Source organism: Carassius carassius, chromosome 10 (genome assembly GCF_963082965.1).
Source record: "Carassius carassius chromosome 10, fCarCar2.1, whole genome shotgun sequence".
Taxonomy (NCBI): domain Eukaryota; kingdom Metazoa; phylum Chordata; class Actinopteri; order Cypriniformes; family Cyprinidae; genus Carassius; species Carassius carassius.
Window position 1 is genome coordinate 30,660,312 of NC_081764.1, and position 27,299 is coordinate 30,687,610.

Genomic DNA, 27,299 nt, shown 5'->3' on the forward strand with positions numbered 1-27,299 from the left:
AAAAACAGATTGCATTTCGATCTAAATCGTTTATATATTTTCTTTTTCTTTTTTTTTTTGTCTCATTGTTTGTTAGACCAAAGCTCTTCTCAAGGCTTTCTATATGCATAAAATCAAACGTCTACAGAAATATAATAAATATATTGCAAGCTTTAACCGTACAGAAATTTTTAGACGTTTTGCTTGCAATGGCCAATAGGCGTCAGGTAATCTCGTGATACTTGGGATGCGGAAGTGTTTGTCAGCTGATTTAGGTCTTGTGGTGTAGCCCGATAAAAAACGTTCTTTAAACAGACTCTGTATGTAGTGTGTCTCAAGCATAATTCGTTTGAATCTCTGCGCGAATTAATCTATCTCGGAGAGTCTTGTTCCAACATGCAGAACGTCATTAACTCGGTGAAAGGCACTGCTCTGGGAGTGGCCGAGTTTTTAACGCCAGTTTTGAAGGTAAGGCAATGAGTGTTAGCATGATTTGCGGTCTGTATCCAGTAGCTGCAGCATTAAATATTAAATGTGTGGTTTAATAACTGCGTAAAATTCGAGCTGCATTGACCCGTAAGCAGGAATTACTCTAACCAATGCTGTGTTGATGTCATTAGAGATCAGTCCCAGCCATGTATGCATGTCACAACACATGAAACCTGTCAGATGAGCCACAGTTCAGTAGACGCCACTGCTAATGCAATGCGTGTTACTTTGGATAAAAGCGTCTGCATAATGCATAAATGTAAATCAAATGTGAATGCATTGCTACAATTTTCCGTTACCCTATGACTTCTATAAATTCACACAACTTCAGTTTGGTGACCGATTTAAATGATCAAAAAAAGGAAGGGGTGGTTTGTCAGCTGGCATTTGAGATGGCAAAGCTCTCTGACACCAAGACCATCTTCATTGTTTAACACTGATATAAAAACTAGTTAGAAAATATAACATCTTTTCATGTGTCCCCCTTTTCCAGGAATCTAAATTTAAAGAAACTGGGGTTATAACTCCAGAGGAGGTGAGTGTGCATTTTGATTTTATGGTGTGAAATTCTCAATTTAGTAGGATTTACACACAATGATTCAAGCACAACCATGTTTTGTGTTCTGTGCAGTTTGTTGCAGCAGGAGATCATCTGGTTCATCACTGCCCCACATGGAAATGGCAAGAACACAAACACATGTGCAAACATTTTATAGCCTTTTATTGTTTCAAAGACACAGACACAGAAAACTTTTTGCAGCTTTACATTAAAAAAAAAATATATATATATATATATATATCTTTTTTTTTAAATGCAAAGATGTAAAAAGTTGCCTGTGTCTTTGAAACTTAAAAAAAAAAAATCTATATATATTTTTTATTATTATTATTTTTACAAATGTCTGCAAAGGGAGGTTTTGTCATATTTAGCTTACTTTTGGCTACAAATTTGTCTCCAAAATATGGCTTGGTATGTACACACGCAAAAGAGTATTGTACAGCAGTGGTTCCCAAACTTTTCCATTCCACGACCCACCTAGACAAGTGTAATATATTTCACGACCCACCAAAATATTAAAAAAAAAAAAAAAACAACGAGTGAAATTACTTTAAACCTAATCTTACTTAAAATTTTTATGACAGAAATTAAGTATTTAAGAAAAATAACCATTTTATTTTAGAGTACAACTGAAAATTTCACTACAAATTTACAAGTTTTAATTTTTGTTTACTGGCGTTAAAATATGTAGTGTCCATAAAAACGTGAAGCAGGCTCACTCCAGTGAAGTGTGATCTGCGCTGCTGTGTTTTGTTGCATTCATGATCCTTCCGTGTGTGTCGGCGAGAACGGAGCACAATCCAACACTTTTTTAGAAAAGCATAAGAAGCAAAGCAGAACTATCTAAAACAGTTTGGAGATTAAAATAATTGTGAAATAGGTAAAAAAAGACCGATTGAACCTTTTAATGACATTGCTCTGAGACCTTCAAAACACGCAACGCACACGGACTTAATTGCAATTTGAAAATCACACTAAGGATATTGCAGTTCATTATTAATGTTGGTGGGCTATATCGTTGTGATGAGTGGGTTCCCAGTTCCCGCCTCCTTCTTCCTGTGATTGTGAAGATTTTAATGTTTTACACTGGTGCCGAAGCCAGGGAGGAAGGAGGGGCGCGCTGCCGAAGATCCTTCGCCGCTGGGGTGAATCCGCAGTGCCATCGAGCAGGGCGAAGGAGTCTGCCGCCGAGGGTGCTCGATGTGGTGGGCTGGAGTGAGTTGCCGGGGGGGGGGGGGGGGGCGAACTCACTCCAGCCCACCGCCTCGATGACTCCTTCGTGGAAAGAGGTGGGAACCGGCGGACAATCAAACAAAGTTTTAATAACCAAATAAACACAAAACAGCGCGACAGCCCCTCTCGGATGACTGCCGTGCACAAATAAAAAACAAACACAAAATAAAACCCAGGCCTGGTCCTCTCTCGTCCTTCACTGTCATCGCTCCTCTTTTGTATCTTTCCGATCTCCTCCGTGGTTCTTGAGACCGGTGAGTGTTGCTCATTTCCCAATCACTCCACCGGCCTAGCTCTGTTCCCATGGCACTAGGCCCCGCCCCACTCGTCACATTCGTGCAGCCCTAGACTGAACTGTGTTAGTGTCTGTGTGTCATTGAAACGCAAAATTAGCTGCAGCCAAGTGACTTTGTGCGACCCACCTTGTTCCATTCCGTGACCCACGAGTGGGTCGCGACCCACAGTTTGAAAACCCCTGTTGTACAGAACCAATCAAAAGTTTGAAATATACTGTAATGTACTCTTCTCTTATTACTATAAATATTTTAGACCTCTTACAATAATTGTAAAGGCTTCACAGCTTGGCCATTGGCGGGGATGGGCGCAAGGTCACTTGAAATGGTTTAAAATAAGACATTACAAGCATTAAACTAAACTAAAACACATACATCTGAATGTAAACTGTTATTTTTCCCTTATTAATTTTGTTCTCTCAATGAGCTTTTAGTTAAGCACCAGAATTCCCATTGTTTTGGAAAACATTGATATATGAGGGGATTTTAAAAGTTTAATTTCTAGCTCTGGAGAAGTCATGGGAATTATTTAGAATACTTTTAAAAATTCTTATTTATTTGATTGAGGTTGAGCTTCACAGTTCTTTGAATTTTTTTAAGGACTTCATATTTATTTATTTATTTATTTAAAGCTTAATTTAACTAGGAAAGTCACATTGAGGTTAAAACCTATTTTACTAGTGAGACCTAGTCAAGACAGGGTCCGATAGCAGGATTAAACAAATAACAAACCACAGACAAAACCAACATCATCAATAAATACAACAAAGAATACAGCAGCATAAACAATTTGGTATTACCTAATACCCTATATAATACTGTTCACAGAAACAACATTAATAAAATCATATTAATAATAAATTTAAGTGGAAGTGGGATTATCAAAACATCTGCACTTAGCAATGACTAATTCTTTTATTCTATGTTTAAAATCACCTAAAGAGATGAGGGATTGTAGTTTAAGTTTATTCTGCAATTCATTCCAGGACCAGGGGCCATAAGAGAACAGGCTTAGCTTTCCAATCTCTGTTCTAATAGCCGGCACTTTAAACTGTAACCAGTTATTTGACCTGAGATTGTAGGAGCTTTGAAATGTTAAAAATTCCTATATAAATATTTTGGAAGTTTTCCCAAAATAACTTTGTAAATTAAAATATACCAATGTTCAAGCCTGCGCAAATGCAGAGATGACCATCCTACCAAACTGTAAAGTAAACAATGATGTGTCCTAAAACTAGAATTTGTGATGAATCTGAGAGCAGAGTGATAAAAGTGGTCAAGAAAAGTGGACAGAGAGGCAAATCTGTAAATAGTATCCCCATAATCAATCTGTGACAGAAAGAGGCTTACAACTAAACGTTTTCTTGAAGCCAAGGAAAAACAGGACTTTAGTCTATACAGAAAACTCAATGTGAATTTTAATTTCTTTGCAAGAAAATCAACATGATATTTAGTTTAGATTTTTATCCATCCAAGATCCCAGATATTTGTAATTATCTACAGACTGGATGCAAATTCCATCTAGTGACTTGATGGAGAAAGATGGTAGCTTTGTTCGCCCAGTTTGAAAAACCATAACTTTAGTTTTATGCAGATTTTACAACAGCTTCAAATCTAGTAGGGCATGTTGCAGGGTATTGAAATCTGCCTGTAGATTTGAAAAAGCTAATTTAGCTGTAGGGGGAACAGGAATACAGAATTGTATCATCTGAATAAATGTGATATTTACAAAAATTAAGATTATCACAAACATTATTAATATAAACCAGGAAAAGCAAGGTACCCAAAACAGAACCCTGTGGAACACCCTTAGTTACAAAGACTGGGTTTGACAAATAATTGCCATATTTGACCATTTGGGAACGATTGGTCAAATAGCTATGGAACCATTTGACCACGTTACATCCAATGCCAGCTCTCAGCAGGGTATTAACCAATAATGGATGGTCCACAGTATCAAACACCTTTGTGAGGTCTATGAACAGAGAAACACAGCTAAGTTTACGGTCCATGGCCTCTTTGATGTCATCCATGACTTTTAAAGTGGCGGATATTGTACTGTGCCCCGACCGGAACCCGGACTGCATTTCATTTAAAATATTATGTGAGTGCAAATATGATTTAAGTTGGGTAGCAACTAAAGATTCCAATATTTTAGAAAGAACAGGAAGATTAGAGATGGGTCTAAAATTATTCATGTCAAATTGATCACCAGACTTGAATAGGGGAGTAATGTAAGCTTGCTTCCAGATAGCTGGGATCTGATTAAAACTTAATGACATATTAAAAATATGAGTAATAGGCTCAGCTATAACCGGTGCAGCGACCTTTAACAAAAAGGGGTCCAGACCATCAGGTCCAGGCGCCTTTTTAGGATCTATAGCATTTAATAATTTCATAACATCTTGAACTTGTAGGGCTTCAAAATCAAATGACAAATCAGAGATAGAAAATGTACTAGGTGGCAAAAAATGTTGAAGCATCACTTGAAATTGATGGAAACTGCTGATCAAATAGATGACCTGCCTTCTCAAAGTGTGCATTAAAGGCATTTAAAATGTCACTTTCATCTGTGATAGTTACATTTCCAATGATCAATTTCTGGGGAAAGTCTGAAACTTTTTTGATCTGCAATAATGTTATTGTTTTCCAGAATTGTTAAAGTTATCAGTAGTTGCATTAAGATAATAATTTGATTTAGAGGCCCGAATAGCTAAGGTACATTTATTTCTCAAAATTCTAAAAGGTTGCCAATCAACATTCCTGCTGGACCTCCTTGCAAGGGACCACTGTTTATTTCTTAATTGAATTAACTGGGCTAGTTCTTGAGAAAACCAAGGATTTTCCCTATTCTTTATTCTATGCTTTTTAAAAGGAGCGTGTTTATTGGCAATCAATAGAAACTGTTGCTGAAAAAAATCAACAGCTTCATCAACAGTAGGAATCAATGCAACATGATCCCAATTCAATCTTGCCAAGTCAGATAAAAATGCCTGCTCTGAAAAATGTTTAAAATAGCGTCTAGAAACAGTGAGACCCTTAAGTTTAGGTAATTTGGTGTTTCTAACACATCCTATTGCACAATGATTGCTTAGATCGTTTACAAACACACCTATTGCTATATACTTATGAGCCCTGTTAGTGAGAATAACATCTAACAGAGTGTCACTATTAGGCTTAGATGGATTAAATCTGGTGGGGCTATCAATGAGTTGTACTAAATTTAGAGAATTACAAGCCAACTTAAAATTATCTGATTTGTCGCTGAGCCAATCCCAATTTAAATCATCAAATAAAATTATTTCGGAATTATGAGCTTACTACTTCATGCACATACAATTTTACGGCTTTTTAGAGTAAGAATGTTTTCTTTATTTTAAGGGCATCTGGAGAAGAAGCAAAGGTGAAGCCCTATCTGCCCAAAGACAAGCAGTTTCTATTTACCCGAAATGGTAAAGACATTGAGAACCTTAGTCAGTTTCTGAAATGTAGTATAAATCAGCTGTGCTGCATTGTGTGAAGCTGTGATGATTGTGCTCACAATATGGTTGTTTTGGTGTTCAGTTCCATGTTACAAGCGCTGTAAACAGATGGAGTACTCTGATGAGCTGGAGGTCATTATAGAAGAGGATGATGGAGATGGGGGATGGGTGGATACCTATCACAACTCTGGTATGAAACCCAATCTGAATGAACAGTATCGGGTGGCCCTAAAAAGCTTGTTTTTTTCCACACTTATGTTTCTTACAGACATTCTCAGACTCTTTTTGTGTTGATAGGTGTTACAGGGGTGACAGAAGCAGTTCAGGAAATCTCATTGGATAATAAGGTAGGCAGCATTGTGTTGACCACTTCAAGAATGGAATGAATTAATTGGTTTAAAGTTGTTAAAGAAAGAGTTCTCAGTGCCGTCATAATAAAAGTCCTGCCTCAAACACATCGGCCAAGCAGAAAAACGTATCTGCCGATATTTGTAAAATGGCAAATATTGGCAGATATTTCAGAAAAAAAATGCCAAATATCGGCCGATATATCGGCCTTGGTGATATATCGGTAAACCACTAATTGGAACAGATTAGGGTAAGTTAAGAATTACATCACATGCTCACCAATAAATCCTCTGCAGTGAATGGGTGCCGTCAGATTGACAGTGTGTTTGAAAGAAACCGTTCCATCATTAAGACATCTTGGAATCTGGAGCGAAATATGCACAGATCAAGCACTCTTTACAAGAGAAAAAAACAGTTTTAAACAAATATGTCGGTGGATTTTGATGTGAGAGCACAACAGGGGATGGACTGGTGGATTATTGTGATGTTTTTAATCAGCAGTTTGGACTCTCATTCTGACGGCACCCATTCACTGCAGAGGATCCGTTGGTGGGCAAGTGATGTAATGCTAACTTTCTCCAGATCTGTTGTGCATCTAATCTACATCTTGGATGCCCTGAGGATGAGTAAATGTTTATTTTTGGGTGAACTGTTCTTTTAATCATATTATGTGTATATAAATGTGTATATATAGTTTTGTATGCATGTGAAGGACGATATGAACGTGCAGACGGGTGCAAGTGGAAACGGTGATGACAATGATGATGATGATGGAGATGCAGCAGACATGGAAGGTAGCTCTGAATGTTTGTTTTAGTTTTCATGACACATTATCAGTTGGTAATAAGTCACCTCTGGTAATTGGATATTGTATATTCATATTGCAGAATATGAAGAAAGTGGACTTTTGGAGACTGATGAAGTAAGAAATTATGCTCAACACAAGTTATTCAACAACATGATTTGATTTGGAAAAAAAATTCTTTTCAATTTTTTGTTTAGGCCACTCTTGACACAAGTAAAATGGCAGATTTAAGTAAAACCAAGACAGAAGCTGGAGGGGAAGATGCCATTCTACAGACAAGAACTTATGATCTTTACATCACATATGATAAATATTACCAGACCCCAAGACTATGGCTGTTTGGATATGATGAGGTGATTTTGCTTTAGGATGTAAAATTGTGGCCATATCTTTCCTGAATTACTCTCATTACTTAAAACACATTTTGATTAAACCCTGCATGTTGTGCTAATTTGTTTTTAGGACAGACAGCCTCTAACGGTGGATCAGATGTATGAAGATATCAGCCAGGATCATGTTAAAAAGACAGTCACCATTGAGAATCATCCCCACCTGCCTCCACCTGCTATGTGCTCTGTGCATCCATGCAGGTAAATACAAACTTTACATGCATTTACCTCTCATTTACTGTCAGTGAACTAAAAAGATGCTCTCTTGGTTTCATTTGTCAGACATGCAGAGGTTATGAAAAAGATTATTGAAACCGTAGCGGATGGAGGAGGAGAGCTTGGGGTCCATATGTATCCTTTCTTTAAAAAGAAATGGGTTGTAGTACAGTATTATATGCATCCGCACATACACTATTGTTCAAATCTAAGGCCGGTAAGATTTTTTTTTTCAAGTTTAATTTTAAGAAATCTAAATGCTCACACAAGCTGCATTTATTTGACCAAAAATATAGTAAAATCTGTTATTTTGTGAAATATTATTACAATTTAAAATAACCGCTTTCTATTTTAATATATGTTATGCACCTATGATGCAAAATTGAATTTTCAGCATCATTAGAAATCATTCTAATATGATGATTTGGTGTTCAAGAATTTTTTTTTATATGCGTTAAAGAAATTGTTTTAATTAAAATGAAAGAAAATTATCTTAAATGTTCTTGGCTACTGGTGTACCCTGCATCCTGGGAGGCTTTTTAAACTCTAATGAAGAATTCCCCATGTATGCTGGACTCTTTTTGGTCAAAAGGATTTTAAAATCATAAGAAACAAATTCAGAAAAGAATGGTTAGTAATGTGCTTAAAATACAAGCAGCTTGTAGATTTATTCTTGATGTTTATGTTGGTGAGTAACTTAAAAAAAAAAACACATTTTCCATTAACTTTCATAACTCCAGGTATCTTCTGATTTTCCTGAAATTTGTGCAAGCGGTCATTCCTACAATAGAATATGATTACACAAGGCATTTCACCATGTAACTCACCGTTACAACCACAACTATGACAACAAGTATTGTTACTGCGTTGAGGAAGCAGAGACGATATAAAACTCAAAAGAGACCCTGTCCTGGAAAGATGCTGGGAATATTCTATGAAATGCCTGGGAAGAGATCTGGGGAATCTGATGGTTAGCCACACACATTTAAATCCAGTTTTTCCGACTATTCTTCATCTTTTTTTTTCTTAATGCTGTCCTGAAAGTTAAAGCGTTTTATTTTCTATTTACGTTTAAAAGAAAAAAAACCTATGTTTCATATAATAAGCCGTTCTCTTGTTTTAATGGCAAATAAAAATGGCTGTCAGATATGTGGGGTGTTATTTGTATGATCAGAATCATTTTGTGAGCGAGAGCTGAGTTTTGTCTGGTGTTGGACATGTCTACTTACTTGCCAGCTTGTCTTAAAGGGATGGTTCACCTGCATTGCTGGTCCCCACTGACTTGCGTAGTGTTTTTTTTTTTTCTTTCTCCGTAGTATGGAAGTCAGTGGAAACCAGCAACGCATTGTTCTTTGAATGTTGGAATCCATGTCTTGAATCCAGACCATTGTTGTGTTAAAATGTATTCACAATCCAAAAGTCAAAAGCTATACAATCGATACATACAAAAGTTACTGTTAAGTGTGGATTTTAACTTCTACAGGAGGAAGAGAAGATGGAACCTGGGATTTGAACCAGCTGAAAAAGCTTATTGTGTGCTTTCTGTCCTGATGGTTCAAAGATAAACATACCAATTTATCATGAATATATGTATGTGTAGTCTTTTAAAGGAAATTCTATGCATATTACATTTTAATGCTACCTTGAAAACTCATTATGCTCTTATTTGGCTCTCAGCACATATTTGTATTCAATACTCTGGGGCTGGAGAAATTTCTATTTCTGTGACAAAAATGTATAGTTTTGAAAATAACCCTGGAGGGGCAACTTTGCAAAAAATAATATTTTTTTTACGTAATCATTTCAATAAATTTTTCATTTAATCATTGAAAGGAAGTGCTAAACCTTCCAAAAATTTAATTAAGCATAAACTGTGTGTGTGTGTGTGTGTGTATATATATATATATATATATATATATATATGTGTATATATACTGTATATTTACTATTGCAATTCTACTATTAAATGCATTTTCTAGCAATCAACATTGAATTAACCTAAATAAAAGTATAAATCAGAACTATATAATTGGTACCTTTCATGATATGTAAGTTTTATGTTAAATAATTGTTTATCTAAAATATAAAATAGTTCCCACTACAAAAACACGATATCTAATGATTTAAAAAGTGTCATAAATTTACCCAAGTGGGCTCTGGTCTTAGAAAGTGCCTTGTTGGGTTACATGTGAAAGAGAAAATATTATTTTCTGTTTGATTGTAGGTAGTTTGCAGGTTACATGTCGAGATGGCCATAACATATGGGTCATTTGGTTCTGGATATTCTCATCAAGTCATTGATATTACCTAAGAACACTGTAATGTTCTATATATGATCTCTTTATGATCAGTTGGGCATAAGCATTTTGGAATGATAAACCGGTCATAATGGCATTGTGGCTTTTCTTTAGATGAAGCATCCTGAAAGGACTGTGGAGGAACAAGTGGAAAAATAAATCAATAATAAATTCCTAAGCCTATCCTACATCTAGTGCAAAACAATACATACGTAAATAAAAACTAATTGCACAATATTTGGGGACACTATATTTTATTGGATAAGAACTGAAGTGATTTGATTGCTTTCGATATCCTCATCTGTAAGTCGCTTTGAATAAAAGCGTCTGCTAAATAACTAAATGTAAGTTAGCTGATGATGACATTTCTTTTATATATATATATATATATATATATATATGCATGCATTTTGTGTGTGTGTGCGCATAACAATTAATAATTATTCACTTAAAGAATATATATTTTTTTAAATATTCCTTATCAGCAGGGGTCTTTTTACTCCATTACTTTCTGAAAAATGATTTCACGTTTAATATTTATTTTAAGATATGGGGGTAAAAAAGGCCCCTTATTAATTCTTGTTTTTATAATGAAAAGAGTTGTGCACAGATTCTTAAGATCACCCTGTTGTGGCCCCCCAGGCTGTGCAAACTGTATATATATATATAAAAAAAAATAAAGAAATTGTGATAGAGCAAGATGTTGTTCAGTTTCTGTAGAAACTGGTCATGAGACAAGAGCCTCAATCACCTCTGAAAAAACAACAACCAGGAATCAGAAAACCAACCTCAGCGTGAGTGCAAACATGTAGATGGAACCCTGTAAACACACAAATTAAAGTTCTTGTTCAGATGTAATCACTGAGTTTTAAACCTATGACTCCTATGCTTCACAGAAAAAAACTTCACCTTAAAGAGAAACCTTGTGACACATTCTTCAACAGAAAGAATCAGAAGAGAGATGATTATAAAAATATGTGGTGTTAAGAGCAGTTTTTCATCTCTTATACATAAGAGCACATAACATTTAAAAGCATATCAATGGTTTGCTTATGAATGTCTCAATAAAGACGTTGGATAATGAGTATTTAGTTTTTTACTTCTACAGTACTCTTAATACCCGAGGCACCTAGTACACGGAACTCTTCCTCACGGAACGTTTTAATCCTCGTTTGTTTTTCCGGTGAGTGTGCGTCAGTCGAAACGGTCCCTTGTTGTTTGGTGAGCTGATACAAAAAAGTGTTTTGGAACCGCAAAAAATCTGCTTTATCTCATTTCTAAAATGTTAAAATAATACATTTTATCCTAAAAAAAGAAACATAATCTGTTAATAGGAAACATGATTACATTAATATAAGAATGAATGGCGGTGAGAAACCACACCTGGATTAACCAAGTTCCACCTGTCCTGTTTTTATCCAGTCTATGGTTGCTGAGTGTAATGTTATTGTTGTTCATATGAAGTAGATTGTGTAAAGTGTGCTGTGGGGAAATGGAAGCAGACCTGTTTACTCTCCCATGGGTGCCAGTGAATATCGGTGGATCTGATCTTCTGGCCAAAGCCTGGTTCGGTGACACAAAGTACCGGCTTCTGCTGAGTGACCTGAACACTGTGTGGGAAGAAGACATGAGTGCAGATGACATCCAGAGTCGAGCACAGGTCAGAACATTCAACACTGCTGCTGTCTAGTTGAATTGATTTTACATCGGAGCTGCATTAGCTGCATTAGCTGCTTATATCTTTCTTTAGCATTAAATAAATTGCTGTGAAGTGGCAAACCATACTGTAACATCAAGTCAGTGTATTTAAGTCACTCTGAATTATATAATTATGCCAAAACCTATGAGAATTAAATGTTTTTTTAGTCCTACACTATATAGTATCACAATCTGAAACTCATTTTATTGTAATCTCGTTTTCTCTGTCTCTGTGTGCAAGGATCTGAATAAGCGTCTGAGGGCTCCTACACAGGCTTTTTTCTCTCATCTTTGTTCTGTGGCACAGCCTTGTTTCTCCAGTCGAAATGATGATCAGATCTCTGCAGCACACATTGTTCTTGAACAGTGTGGTGACAATCTGACAGTCAAACTCAAGAGTGAGCTGGCTGGGTTGCCGTTCTACTGGGAGTTTCGCTGCACCGCAGCACCTGTTGGCATGGTATGAACCTGATCTTATAAAATGATAAGAGTTTAACCTATGCTTTTAACCCTGTAAAGCCTAACACATGAAATAATAGTCAGTAATTGTTTTGAAATGGAGCAGCAACCTTTAGACAGTATCTGTTGACAGATGGATGGATGTAACGTTTGCTGATGTGTTTTTGTTGACTCATCTTTTAAACATCAGCCTTTTATGGCTCATATAATATGATATAGTAGAATATGGAGCTACTTGAGGAGGGAAAATCAGTATAATAGACTTTTTTAATCAGTATAATAGACTATGTACATAAAATGCATCTAAATATCAGTTAGTTTTATCAAAGTTGTGTAGTTATTATTGCGAGGTCAAAACATATAGTGCAGTGCAGTACAATGATAAGAGATATAATAAACATTCCTCAAAAGCATGATGGGTAACTCAAATTTTAATCAGATAAAAAAAATAACTAAACAAATGTGTAGATAATCATAATTTGCTTCAGTCTAGTAAGCGTTCATTTTAAAATTGTACTAATAATATGAAAGTTATTCTTTATTTAATTTAAATTAATATAAATATTCCTCATCAAAAAGACAACTTGAAGGTGGACATTTTTTGAATAATAATAAAAAGGGCTTTTAATTGCTAAAAAAAGTACAAAATAACAACCAAAGGGCAGAAGGCATGTAGTAGATTGTGTACAATTTGGATCATGTTGATGATCTCCAGGCCTTATAAATTCATGTATGAAATATACAGTATGTTTCTGCCTGGAAATCAGGTGTGCAGGCAGCTGGTGCGCCCCCTGCTGGCAGTGACTAGAGTCCTGCAGCTGCAAGTGGAGGATCTAGCAGCTCTTTTGGCTCGGAAGGATGCAGAGATACAGGACTATCAGGAGAACGGAGCTGTCCTAACAAGAGGTAACAATCGCATGTGCAGTTTTGCTTGCATACTCTCTTGTGTCTGTTTTTAGCTCACTCTCATCTAAAACTCTGCCCACACAGCCAGACTACAGACGGAGCCGTTTGAGGTGCACAAGTACAAGGAGAACTTCTTCACAAAGGTGTGAAACATTTTTACATTCAGTCTCCTGCTTAATTTACCCAGTGTTTACAAGCTCCGTCAGGACTGGCATGCATGTGACACCATTATTCACTCAAATGTATGTTCAGGCCCCTGTGCTGGTTCTGCTGTTAGGGAAGAGAGACTGGATCGCTGTTTGACTCTAGGTCACCACACACATGCATGCATACACACACACAGTGTATAATTAGGCTGTGGTTTGTGGAACTCAAAGAGTGTTTGCAGTGACAGCTCAGTTGTAGCGTTGCTTCACACTGAACTGTCTATTGACTGGATAATGTATTGGGGAGTGTGTGTTTGAGTATTTCCTGCTTTTTTTAGTAATGAGTGGGATGATAAAACTATTGTTTAATTATACCATGATAGATTTTTAGGTTTGAAAATGTTTTGAAGGATTTTACATTTTTCTAATAAAATTATTCTTTTTTTTTTTCAATTACAAAATATGTTATCAGTTGAACATATTGAATTTTACATAAAGTTTAGCAAAAATCTAGAATTTCACATGACTTGAGAATGATCCAAATATGGATCTGTGCTTTAATGGAAGCAAGGAAATCTGACCTTTTGTACAAAGCAGGGTAATTATAGGTAACTAAAGCTCAAACCATAAAAACATTTCCTCTTCGCGAAATAAAATGTCAACTGAAATGAAACAAAATATTTTAACAAAATAATTTAACTTCATGTACCAAAATGACTTAAACTGAGGTAAAATGAATAAATATTTATATTAAACATAAAAAAAGTGTAATAAAAATTTCAAATATAGCTGCAAGCAGTGATTATCGGGGTTCAAGTGCTTTAAGGCCTTTTAAGATTCTATGCTTTAGGGTCTATGCCAACCGGAAATGTATGACTGATACTAAAACACATCCACAATAGAGAATACTCTCACAGACACACACAAACAGAAATGAAATGGTTAAACTATTATATCAGTATTCATTAAACATGCGTGCACAGACACGCACACTGACTTTGCTGCAGATGTAGATATTTGAAGTAAATGATAGGTAACAAAATGCTGACAGCAAGTATTCTCTTTTTAACAATTTATAAAAAAAATATTTAGGTTTCACTGTAATCATATTCAGACATAATTGTATAGCTATTATGCCAGATTATGATTACAGTGAAATCTGGAAATGTATGTAAAATTAACTGTTTGTTAATTGTAAAAAGTTTGATATGTCTGTATTAATGAAGTGGTAAACCTTGACTAAATCAGATTTTTAATCTAATAATATAGATTTTTATATTGTCTAAATGTGGATCCAAAAGTAAAACCCCTAAAACACACACACACACACACACATTTCTAAAACTTTAAAATTAAAAGTATCTCAATATAGTACTAAAATTGCATTGATACAAATATGTATTAGTGATCAATGTCACTAATGTACTTACAGTTGTGCTCATAAGTTTACAGAAGAATATGCAAGAATATGCAAAATGTAAATAATACAAAAATAAATAGAGGAATCATGAAAATGGCATCTTATTTTACTTATTTATTACTGTCTAAAATAAGCTATTTCACATAATGGATGATTATATATACTCCACAAGACAAAATAATAACTGAATTTATAAAAATGACCCCTTTGAATATTAAAAAAGTATGTCTTTTCCTGGATGATCCATGACTGTTTTTATGTTTTGTGATAGTTGTGGCTCTTAATATAGTTGTTCATGACACCCCTGTCTCTTAACCACATCAACTCTGGGGACCCACCGGTGGGTCCAATATTGCATATGCCTAATTCTCAAAAAATCAAAATAACAGCTGAAGTGGTTAATGCATCGTGTTGCCTTCTTGAGCATCATCAAATGTTTTCTCCTTTTGTAATTATGTATTTGTCCCTCAGTGGTCCTCAAAAGATGGATCTCAAAAACATAGTCACTGCTGGAAAGCGGTCAAATATGCAGAAGATGCAGGAAAACCAAAGAATGTGCAGGAGTTGTAGGATTTTTCTGAAGAACAGCTAGCAGTTTAACTGTTCAGGACAAACAAGGGACTCATGAACAACCATCACAAAACTGGTGTTGGCGCAGTGGATAAGACGCATACCTTTGGTGTGAGAGACCCGGGTTCGAATCCACTGTAAGACACCAATGTGTCCCTGAGCAAGACACTTAACCCCTAGTTGCTCCAGAGGCGTGCGACCTCTGACATATATAGCAATTGTAAGGCGCTTTGGATAAAAGCTAAATGAATAAAATATATAAAAACAATCATGGATCATCCAGGAAATGACACACGTTATGAAGATTTAAGGGTATGTAAACTTTTGAAAGGGGTCATTTTTATAAATTCAGTTATTATTTTGTTTTGTGGAGTGTATATATATACAACTGTTATGTAAAATGGCTTTTTCAAGACCGTACCATACCATGCAATTTTCATGATCCCTCTTTTCTGCATAGTCTTAAAGGGGTATGCAAACTTACTGTAGAAATAATGCAGAATCTTAAATATTTCTTGTACATTTTGTCATGTAGTTTACAATTTGTAACATTTCTAAATTTTATTGATAAATTTACATTTTATTTTCTTGTTGTTTAGATTTTTGATCCCAAATTTTCAGTGTGAACAGTGTTGGACTTAACAAATGGAAAACAATTCTATTTTACATTGTCTTTGAATATGGCTCATTCTGGACTACCTATTTGATATTTTTGAATTTGCACTTTTGAGTCAAGTGTCTGAAGCAATCTGAAGCTGTTTTAGCAGTAATGCCAGACGTATGATTCAGTGTCTTAGAATAATCTGATCTTTTCATTTTCATCCATCACGTGATTTCAGTTGTAAAGTATTTAAATAATTACCTGATGATCACCATATTTTAAGTTATTTTTAAAGCCTTTTTTCACAGAATATTCAACAAAACCGTAGCTTTATCATGACGTACTCTCATACTCATACCAGGGTTTTGGTTGTACCACCATCCCTAAGCAAGAATGCCAGTCAGTCACGCTTCTGACCGCTCTGCCTTACGGTCATTACACTAACCACAGTGGGAGGAGACAAACCCACATTCATAATTTAGAACTGTGTGTTCATGAGCCACTTTTTGTTCTGTTGATGAGTAATGTTCTTGTGGCTGTGAGATATTTATTGGATTCAGGCATGAGCTTTAATTTCAGTGCTGGCAGCCGTGTTTTCTGCGTGAGGTGAGTCCTTTGATAGGCCTGTGTTTGATCTCTGTCCGTGTGTATGTGTGAATCCACCAGTATTTCTCACTGGCCTGGTGAATGTGCAGCCAGATATGTGTGGCTTGACTTGGTGGTATGAGAAAAGGATATGAGTCTACTCACCCACTCGCCCACCGTACCAAACACTGATATACTAGTCGCCCCATAAACTGAAGGAATTCCATCCCACAGTGACACCAGTTTTAGATGTATTAATCTGTCTGATGATCAGATTAATATCATTAATATATTAATGATATTATCTGATCATCAGACATCAATCAGCTGTGAATGCCATGGACTAATACATAACTAATATATAGAGTTAGAGGGAGATAAAATATTCCAAGGGGTAATAATGGAACAGCAATTTTAAAAAGGGATTTTTCACTATTATTTACAATAGGATCTGCATTTTCATGGGTTTAAATAAAAGGCTTTTGACAAGACTGAGTAACATGCATGGGTTTTTTCAACAATTTGATATTCAGGGTCATTCTACACACTCTTTTTTTTATATTTGTTTTATTATTATTTTCTATAGCAGAAGGTTTCATATGATGTTGCTAAAAAGAACATTATTTGGTATAATGAAATGTGGGAAGTCGTGGCCTGGTGGTTAGAGAATCGGACTCCCAATCGAAGGGTTGTGGGTTCGAGTCCCGGGCCGGCAGGAATTGTGGGTGGGGGGAGTGCATGTACAGTTCTCTCACCACCCTCAATACCGCGACTGAGGTGCCCTTGAGCAAGGCACCGAACCCCCAACTGCTCCCCGGGCGCCGCAGCATAAAAAAAAATGGCTGCCCACTGCTCCGGGTGTGTGTTCACAGTGTGTGTGTGTGTTCACTGCTCTGTGTGTGTGCACTTCGGATGGGTTAAATGCAGAGCACAAATTCTGAGTATGGGTCACCATACTTGGCCGAATGTCACTTCACTTTTTCACTTCACTTGTGTTTATGCAGTTTAAGGTTAAAAAAAAATAAAAAAACATTATTTTCCACGTACTGTACATTATTGTTCCTCTATGCCCAGCCTTTCTGAAACACATCGAATTTTTACAAAGCTCATCGTTCTGGAAAGTGAGTTCTGCTCTGATTGGCCAACTATCTAGTGCATTGTGATTGGCTGAATGCCTCAAGCATGTGACGGAAATGTTACGCCCCTTAACATACTGTGATGCTGTGTTACGGCCAGAGCGATGAGACAAAAACATTAAAACCTTTTATAAACGAAGCATTTGTTGCATCCAGTGTGTGGGGACATAATTACTGCTTCTAATGACTTATACTGTCTTTTTACACATTGTTTTGTGTATCGCCCTGCGCAAAAATAAAACTATGTCTGCAATTGTGATCAGAAAAATTACAAACAACAAGCGCTATACTCTTCACTGTTCAAAACTCGTGTTTGCATCTTTAGTGGCAAATTCTTTAAATCTGAAAACGTACTTACAGACTGTGAGTCAAAAGCACCAGACTGTCCTCACAAAGTTGGAATTGCCCTACTTTATAGAAACACAGACGGCATTCTAGGTTACTCTCCCAGGAAACATTCCTTGTCCTCCATAAAATGCATTGCACACATCTAAAATACTTGGGTTCTGGAACAGTGTTGAAATACAACTTAACCGCTGATTTCTAGTTGTGTTCTCTTTTGGAAGACCAAACAAAGTAGTTACACTTTCACAACGAAACACACAGCATCTCCACGACTTGGTGGCGGCGGCAGCAACGTTGAGAATAAAAGTTACGCCTTCTTTCTTTGCGTGAACATCTGGGCGGCGCTATGCAGATCTTCCCTCATCGTTACATAGACATGTGGGGGCTTGTTAGAATGAGCCGTTTTAGAAGGGCGTGGTTGACTTGTCTTTTATAAAGAATTTCTCTATCTCTGTGGATTTGAGACTTTAGTCTTTGCAACTTTACAGATCTTCTTTTGCACCAAGAGCTTCTAACACTCCAAAGAGAAAGGAAAAATTGAAATCGCATCATACGACCCCTTTAAAAAGGACAACATTTGCTACCTCCTAGGCCATGATTTGGAAAGGCCTCCAGATTTTTTACAATACTTGTTGTGCCTATTGAAATATGAGCTTGCACGTTATTTGATTTATTTGGACATATCAAAGTCATTTGAATGCCTCTGTCTTGCAATACAATGCGAAATTCCACTCCACACTGAAGAATCATTTAAGACTCAAGTCAGAATTAAAATGAAGGTGTGTTTGGAAAAATGTCTCACTGAAATGTTAAACAAACATAGTAAGTCTCTGGAAAAATGGAGTCCGTTCTTGAGATTCCTGATTGGCAGAAGCCTGGATGAGAGTTTGTTTGATGGATAGATGGATAGGACTGTTTGAAGTGATGTCTGTTGGCCCCATGTTTTGTGAGTTTGTAAAGTTGAGCTTGAAAGATTGAAAATGTCTACCTCAGACTGGTGACACATGCTTACTTGCTTAGGTTTTTTGAGGGGAGAGGAGAGGGTGAACGTTTACTTTGTGTTTTGAGTGGGTGTGTGTACTTTGCTTGATTAACACAAAGACTTGTTTTAGGGTCCGTATTAGTGGGCATGTTGTCCTCTTTGCAGATCTTTTGGGGTTGAATGTATTTATGTGTGAAAGTGTTTCTGTGACGCAAACCGTTGGTTTTTTACAGTTGAGGCCTTAAAAGAGAAAATTTGACTGGGTGAGTTGAGAAACCAGTTTGGGTTTGGCACTGATGGAGTGACCCTTCACATTGCCACACTGAAAGACCATTACAAACACCCCAAACAATCCTCTATCTGAGACATATATTCAGTCCAAGTTAAAATATGGGCAAATCTAGCCATACTCACTAGTGTTGAAGAGTTTGGGGTCTCTTATTCTTACCAAGCTGCATTTATTTGATCAAAACTACAGAAGAAACTTTAATATTGTGGAATATTAATACAGTTATTAAATATTAATACATATTTTAAAATCTAATTTATTTCATTGATGCAAACAAAATTTCCAGCATCATTACTCCAGTCTTCAGTGTCACACGATCCTTCTGAAATCAATCTAATGTGATGATTTGGTGCTGTAGAAACATTTCAGTAAATTTCACAAATAACTGCAAAGAAATGGCAATTAAACACGACATTTTAAAGCAGAAGAACTGAAATGTGACCCTGGACCACAAAACCAGTCTTAAAGGTCCTATGACATGAAAATTTCACTTTCTGAGGTTTTTTAACATTAATATGACTTCCCCTAGCATGTATGTGGTCCCCAAGTTTCTAGAAATTTTAATCGGTGTAAATCGAGATTTTGCTATCTTTCTCTGCCTTTGAGAAAATGGAAGCTCAAACGGGCTGATCTTCAATCTCCTCTTTGTGACGTTGTAAGGAGAAATGTTACCTCCCCTTTCTCTGCTTTGCCCGCCCAAATATTTACATATAATTCAGTCGCAATGTCAGCACAGGTGTTACAAACAGACTTTTATGATATGGATTCGACAGCACCGGCACAAACAGTGAGTAACCCTGTTCATCAATGCCTGATCTGTGATCAGTGATTTCTGATGTGTAGTTAATCATTCAAGTTCACACAGACTTTCTTTCTAAATCGTTTAATACTGTTTATGCATCAGTGAATCAAGCCAGTGACTAAACGATCAACGTCACGTTGTTTCTCTTAGTAGCATGAAACAAATCTGTTATTTAAATTGTGATTTAACTACAGAGAGCGATCAAAGAACGCTCCCTTTTTTTCGGAGCTGTCACACATCGCGAGTATATCTGCACTCTTGCCTAAACTGCAGTTACAATGAATGATGTTGTGCTGCACAACGGAGCTCTTACTGTATTCATGTGTTTGCTGTTAGTTGTGGTGAAAGCATTTTGTGAGAGAAAACGTGTTGCAATAATGACGAGATGACTGCATTCACGCGATAAACAGACTCTGTCTACTCAATGCTCATCACTGCAGACGTTCATGTGATGGGAAAAGATCGAAAAAATAATTATATAATCAACAAATCCACGATTCGTTAATCTCGACAGCTGTAATAGTAAAAAAAAAAATATATATATATATTTGAGAGGGGTTCCACATGTAATACGCATTTCAAATGCAAAGATGTCAGCCAATCACAACAGTTGTCGTTTACTCGGAGTCTCACAGTAGACACGCCCCTTCAAACAGAGCATTCAAGCCAGAGGGCTAAAATCAGGATATAAAAATGCATTTTATTTCTAAAACTTAAATGTAAAAATCATACTAACAATATAAGTACACCTAAGGAAACATTAAAAAGCATTTAAAGAAAAGGAAATAATCCATGTCATGGGACCTTTAAGTCACTGGGGTATATTTGTAGCAATAGCCAAAAATAAATTGTTTGTGTCAAAATGATTGATTTTTCTTTTATGCCAAAAATCATTAGGATATTAAGGTAAAGATCATGTTCCATGAAGATATATTGTAAATTTCCTACTGTAAATATATCAAAACAATTTTTGATTAGTAATATTCATTGAACTTCATTTGGACAACATCAAAGGTGATTTTCTCAATATTTCCATTTTTTGTTTTGCACCCTCAGAGTCCAGATTTTCAAATAGTTGCATCTCTATTAAGCAATAATAATACAGCTTTGTAAAGTCAAATTCATGGGGTAAAGTAGGGGCAAACGTGTCCCCCATGACTGTGTGTTTTATTGTAAGACACCAAGATCTGTCAGGTGTTCATGCCTTAATTCCAGCTAAAGCTCAAGACGTAACTGAAGCTCTTGGCTTCTGGCCTTTATAATCACCTCAATCTGATAACCATGAAACCCATTCAGGACCGCTTCTCGAGGTCAGATGTCTCTCTTTCTGTTATTGCTTCTCTCTCTCTAGCTCTGGTCCAGTTTTCCACAGGGTGAGCTCTGATCTGTAATTAGTTAGCTGTAGCTGGGCTGTGGTTTACTCTGCCTACTTTGAAGCCCTGAAAAGAGCTGCCCTGGCAGCCAGAACAAGAGTAACATCCCGTCAAACACCAGTCCCTCTCGTAAATGTCATAGATGGAATGAAAACATCATAGAAAATATACAAATAGAAAGCAAAAAGAGATAACCGCTACATTTGAATACTTTTTAAAGGAAGCTGCTGATATCATTTATCAAAGTGTTGTGATATGGTATTTGGCGTGTTGCTATGCAGTTGCTAGGGTGTTCTGTGAAATATGGTTCAGTCCCTCCTTCATTGTACATCTATGGGAGGTTTTACCTGTTTTATAACTGCAAAAATTCTCCATTCAAGTAGAAAAGTAAACACGCCTCTCCTTACCAGGCCACATCATTTGTTCTAAGGTTTGTTTAAATCCCTAACCCTAAGTATGATAATAAAGTGATGTTTGTCTTAGTACGCACCACTAATAAAGACATCTAGGGAGTGTGAGACAGAGGCTGAACTGAGAGGAAGAGGTAATAGATATTTTTAGGAGGGGGTTTGCCTGAATGAGAGTGAGGATAGATTTATAGAGGACTGTAAAATGAAGCTCTTCTCTGGGTTTAATGCATGACGCCTTTTTAAGACTTCACCTGCCTTTATTAGTTTCCCTATAGATTGTGTGTGTGAGACTGTTGCAGTGTGTGTGTACTTACTTAAAATCAGGTAATAAGGAAAATATGCACAGTTTATTCATATTTAATGTTAGTGATTCTGGCAATGTTTTTTTTTTTTGTAAGTTATTTCAATATCAAGATATTTTTTTTATAAGTATGTTTCTTTTGGTGAATTATTAAATGTAGTTTCTTGTCAAATATAGATTTAAAAATTCTAAAATATATTAAAATACAAAATAGTTTTCCTAAAATATAATAATATTTCACAATATTAATACTTGTAACTAATTTTCACAAAGAATCATGCTGCTATGATGTCAAATTCATTAATGGGCACTGATTTGTCTTTGGGCTATAGTTTTGTAGGGTGTACCAACCAAATTGAACCAAACCAAACACTTTTTTATGAAGTACGCTCCCTCGGGACTTGTTTAGTTAGATTTTACCAGAAAATATTTTAGGTTTGTTTTTATCATATGTTCAAAAAAGAAAATTATAACAATAAATAAAATAATTAACTGCTGTAGTTTTGGGTTCATTTGGCTTGTATTTTGTGTTTGTTACTCGTGTATTTTTATTTTATTTTTTTGCATGAAGATAACGTTATATGCAGACATGGCAATAAAAAATAATGAACCACTACATATATGAGATTGTAATAGATAACTGCCACATTTTTTAAATGTATAAACCTACAGAATTAATTAGTAAGTAACGGTACGTTTCAAAGGTAATGAACTAGTCACAGTTTTGTGAAGCGGTAGTATGTCTCAATATTTTAGTCAAAAAGTCACTCAAAAGTACATGCTTGCCCTGTGCTGAACACAGAACAAGAATCAGGACACTCTCTGGAATCTTCCATTAGAGTCCATTGGTTCATAGGTTTTCCACAAACCTCTAAAACCCAGCAAATGCTGTTTACCAGCTATGAATAGATGTATCAACATGATGCACTAACACATAAACCGCTTTTCCTGACACTTCCCTCTTTGACGCACACTGATGATGATGATGGATGATACCTGTAGATCATCTGACCTGGTAATCAATTTCAGTATTAAATCCCACATTTAAGAAGAATAATTAACTGCTCAACTGATATGACAAGAAGATGAAAAAAATGAAAGGACGGGGAGTGGAGAAATGATTTGAGGGGAGACAGGAAGTGCACACTCATGAACTGTGGCTTCTCTCCTCACATTGCCCTCTCTGTCCCCAAAGATGAACTCAAAGCTTTCATTTATTTTTATGAGATTTCAACAAACAAATAATAAAAATAAATCAATGTAAACCCCAAATGTCTACACGTATATTTAGGGGCCCTTCATTCATCCAGTGGTCACCAATCTCACCAGGTCAATATTTGGCAAGCTAATTTTGAGAATTTGTGCTCTCTGTTGTGAAAGAGAATGTGTTTTGGGAAATGTGTGAATGCGGTCATCTTTACCATCACCCTGTTGTCACCCAGCATTTACCATTAAGACTTTGTTGTCACAGTTTTTCCATTACAATTAAGAACATTTCACTGCCAAATTCTAAATTTACATAATGCATACTTTTAAGGTGTTGTTTTTAAAAAGGCTTCATTTTCTTAAGGCAAAATTTAATCTGAATTCTATGTACTTTAATTTACATATATATATATATATATTTTTAATTACTATTATTATTTTTTTTTATAACAGCAGTGGACTTTATACTGGCACCGATCAATGTGAATACAGCAGCATGCAATGTAAATGTTTCTGGTTACCAGTGCCGATGTAGAAACACCCTTATCTCAGGCATAACTATGATTCATTTATTCTGCAGCTTAAAGTGGCAGATAATAGGGTGGTAATGGAGATAAAGTGATTGGTGTTTGACAGGTCATGTGATCTTAACATGGTCGCCACCCTTTTGTAGAGTTAAACAGCTTCTGTCAGGGAACTGATATGACTGGAATCTTCATCTCATGTTGCATCTTACGTCTTTATGTATATGTTAATGATTACTTTTAATATATATGTATATATATATGCATATGCATATGCATTTATGTATGTGTATAATAACACTTTTTCTTTCACCCATTAAATTGATCAAAAGTGATAAAAACATTTATAATAATAAATGCTGTTCACTGAATCTTCATTGTTTCCACAAACATATTAAGCAGCAAAAACATTTTTTTTGCACAAATGATAAAAATAACTTTTATAAATGATTGAGCAGAAAATCAGCATATTAGAGTGATTTCTGATGATCATGTGACACTGAAGACTAGAGTAAAGACTGCTGAAAATTCATGTTTGCCATCACATACATGCCCAAAAATCTAATATTACAAAAGTCATTTTTCCATTTAAAGCATTTTCCATCTGAAGAAATTAATAGTACTTAGAAAACTAATAGTCCAAAACAGCTCCTCTGTGGAACTAATAAGTAATTAAATGTCCCCACTTTCTTTATGGTGTGGTCATTTTCTCTTTTCTGTCTACTAGATTGTTCCACAGATGGGTGTGACGCTGGACAGTTTGGGCTTTGACTCAGAGTTGCAGGCACTGTACGTGGCCGTGAGCTCGGGGAAAACGGGTCCGAAACGTAAACGCTCTCCTGACAGCAGCCTCGTCTCTGAACATCACAAACACGTCACGGATGTCCTCACAGGTTACTGCTTCAATCATTCCATACCTGTATGTCTGTGTTTCTTCTGTAGAACACAAAAGGAATGATTTGCAGAATGTCCTGGTTGCTCTTTTCCACAGATTGAGCGAGTGAACTGGTGTTGTTATGCTATAAATTGGCAGCTGTATACATGTACAGCCAGGTTTGGCATTGGTGCTATCAAATGTCACTGGATTTTGCTGTGTGCCATAACCAAACATTACGGGCATCAAATTTCACAACACGTGAACGTGTGCATAGACGGCTTTCTGCCAATTTCAAATTTTCGGTGATTAATTTATGCTTAAATGATGTCCATGCACACAAAGCTATTGTAAGTCTTTGGAATTGGTATAGAACACTTTTATGGTGCCTTTTTGTCTTTTTGGAAACTTAATAAAGTTTGGAATAACATGAGCATTCTTCTGTGCAGATGTGGGTTCTTCACTGGCTTCTCAAGAACAGAATGATGTCAAAGGATCATCAGGAAGACCTCAGGTGGCAGACAGCAAACAGGTTTGCTCTTTAGACTCCTTTTCATTGAACAAAATAAATATTTGATTCATTCTTTCAGAGAACGATCATGCCATGAACCCATTGGTTTAGCTAATCTTTTCAACTGCTCTTTTCTAATCTTCAGTCTACAATAAACCCATCATTGCTGAGCCTTGCTGGAGTTTGACAATGATGTAAAATGACAATTTAAACAACAGGCTACAAAATGTTGCTCACCTTGATATAATTAAAGTAACATTCTGGGTTGAATATAAACTAAGCTAGCATGTGCAAATATTTGCCTACAATGGAAGTCTACAGGGCTACAAATCGGCTTGCAGATACAGATTGAGCTACGAGTCAGAATCATTTAATGTGGCAATTAACAGAAATGCTAAAGATTAAAGTTTCAATTATCAATGGTTTAGGACCCAGATTATTCCTTTAAGGGAACTAAAACCACTTCTGAATGTTTCTTTCAGACTGTCCTGTTACCATCAACTACTGCTGCAGGTTCTGAGGAGCGTTCCACCTCACGGCCAAAGAAAAAGAAAGTAGTGGGGCTTTTTCGGTGACAATTCATGCCTCTGATTCAGAATAGTGCACATATGAACCCTTTAATTTTCTGAACGCTTAAAAAATATTTGTATTTTTCTTAGGTTGGATTTTAAGTGATTATGGACATTTTATTATTGGTTTTTAGTCTGTATGCCCATCTTAAAGTTTCTGTGTTTTAAAGTAATGAATAAAATATTGCATTCCTTCTAATACAAGTTCTCTGCACCCCAACCGGCAGCTTGTGAAAAAAAGTACAGAAGCACATAGAATGATGGATAATGATGGATAATAATTCATAAGATGTGTTTTGTAAGTTGCAAATTCAAGTCTACTTTTACATATTTTTTTATCGGTCTGTTGGGGGCATAACACTGTATTTTACAGGATACTGACTGCTACAAATAGAAGGCCAGACGAAAGTCTGACAAGAAAGTTTGTAGAATTGGGGCATTAGATATCCAGAGTTTAGTTTGAGACCATTAATTGCAAGTAAATGTGATATACTTAAGCACAAATGTAGGTTCTGCTTCATTTTCCTGGTCATGTTCGGTAAAATCATTGGACTTTTGAATGGACGGAAATTCTGACCACAAACCCAACATCCATATTCCACTAATTTCTTTGGTTTTGGCTTAGGCTTTGTTAGAATTAGCTACCACTTTGTCTCATGTCGTTCTGTTATCCTAGAATTATTGATTTATACATCACTAAGCATGACATTCAAGCTTTAGCTTTACCTATTAGCCATATGCCTGCTTCTTATCTAATTCAGGCAAGAATAAACCGGAAAGTGGACGAGACGGCATGCCAATAGTCAACAGTCTGACTCTGTGAAACTGCTCTAAAACCTGCTGAATTAAATATGAATTGCATGATGCTTTAAATCTAGTTGTAGACTGGTAGAAGGCTCTGATTAATCCTTTCACACTCTAGTATTTCTGCTGTCCACTGATTATTTTCTGATGCCTGGCCAAAACACTCTCTAATTAAAATGTATTCAAGCAATACAGTAACATCTTCAAGCTGTCAACAGTGCGGTCACAGCGGACCAGAAAAAATGTCTGCGCCACTGAAGGAGACACAGAACTGTCATAATTTTCCTACCAGTATAATTCGGTAATAGTTCTGGCATTTAACTGGTGATTCGTCTTCAGTGGAGAAGCCATTAGTGTTATTTTAAAGACATTAGAGTTCCTGGGAGGGACGCCACTTCATGTCTTGTCTCCAGTGTCTGTCAGTGAAACTAAACCTGACCACCAATTTTGTTTTGTTTTATCTTACAGTATTAAACAGTTGAACACTATTGCTGAAAAAATGGTTTCAGAAATAGTGGGACAAATGAATTTCATGAAGCAAATAAGCAGTTAACAGTCAGCTGATAATTGGCACAATGATCTTTGTCATCCAGAAAAGTGGGACTTGTCATGAAAATTTTTATGATGGATTTTGATCATCAATCATCTCCCTTTTATGAGCTAACATAAAATAAAAGAAAACCTGTCATCCAATACTA

At 36.1% G+C, this 27,299-nt stretch overlaps 2 protein-coding genes across 5 annotated transcripts; both read left to right on the forward strand.

Annotated features, from left to right (window-relative positions):
• Nucleotides 1-217: 217 nt before the first annotated feature.
• Nucleotides 218-8,942, forward strand: LOC132152159 (ubiquitin-like-conjugating enzyme ATG3). Of its 3 annotated transcripts, none has more exons than XM_059560908.1 (12): nt 218-447; nt 962-1,003; nt 1,100-1,167; nt 5,935-6,005; nt 6,118-6,225; nt 6,333-6,382; nt 7,078-7,177; nt 7,271-7,305; nt 7,386-7,541; nt 7,651-7,778; nt 7,860-7,928; nt 8,534-8,942. In XM_059560908.1, exons 1-12 carry the CDS (start codon nt 376-378, stop codon nt 8,613-8,615), a joined length of 981 nt encoding a protein of 326 aa, XP_059416891.1. In that variant the 5' UTR covers nt 218-375; the 3' UTR covers nt 8,616-8,942. The 3 variants fall into 3 exon arrangements, with proteins under 3 accessions (XP_059416891.1, XP_059416893.1, XP_059416892.1); XM_059560910.1 differs by having other exon boundaries at nt 7,114-7,177; XM_059560909.1 differs by having other exon boundaries at nt 1,100-1,149.
• Nucleotides 8,943-11,182: 2,240 nt separating this feature from the next.
• On the forward strand, nt 11,183-26,001 carry LOC132152160 (non-homologous end-joining factor 1-like). Of its 2 annotated transcripts, none has more exons than XM_059560912.1 (8): nt 11,183-11,273; nt 11,558-11,750; nt 12,030-12,248; nt 13,015-13,153; nt 13,238-13,296; nt 24,571-24,736; nt 25,167-25,249; nt 25,711-26,001. In XM_059560912.1, the coding sequence occupies exons 2-8, from the start codon at nt 11,583-11,585 to the stop codon at nt 25,801-25,803; spliced, it is 927 nt and encodes a 308-aa protein (XP_059416895.1). In that variant the 5' UTR covers nt 11,183-11,273; nt 11,558-11,582; the 3' UTR covers nt 25,804-26,001. The 2 variants fall into 2 exon arrangements, with proteins under 2 accessions (XP_059416895.1, XP_059416894.1); XM_059560911.1 differs by having other exon boundaries at nt 11,259-11,311.
• Nucleotides 26,002-27,299: the final 1,298 nt, after the last annotated feature.

What these genes read in the sequence shown, in the direction of transcription:
- LOC132152159 (XM_059560908.1), top strand. Translation starts at nt 376, where the DNA reads ATGCAGAACGTCATTAACTCGGTGAAAGGCACTGCTCTGGGAGTGGCC. An exon ending in TTTTAACGCCAGTTTTGAAG is followed by an intron (nt 448 to 961) that starts GTAAGGCAATGA and finishes CCCCTTTTCCAG; the next exon opens with GAATCTAAATTTAAAGAAAC. An exon ending in TGCTCTGTGCATCCATGCAG is followed by an intron (nt 7,779 to 7,859) that starts GTAAATACAAAC and finishes TTCATTTGTCAG; the next exon opens with ACATGCAGAGGTTATGAAAA.
- LOC132152160 (XM_059560912.1), top strand. Translation starts at nt 11,583, where the DNA reads ATGGAAGCAGACCTGTTTACTCTCCCATGGGTGCCAGTGAATATCGGT. An exon ending in ACATCCAGAGTCGAGCACAG is followed by an intron (nt 11,751 to 12,029) that starts GTCAGAACATTC and finishes TCTGTGTGCAAG; the next exon opens with GATCTGAATAAGCGTCTGAG. An exon ending in CGTCACGGATGTCCTCACAG is followed by an intron (nt 24,737 to 25,166) that starts GTTACTGCTTCA and finishes TCTTCTGTGCAG; the next exon opens with ATGTGGGTTCTTCACTGGCT.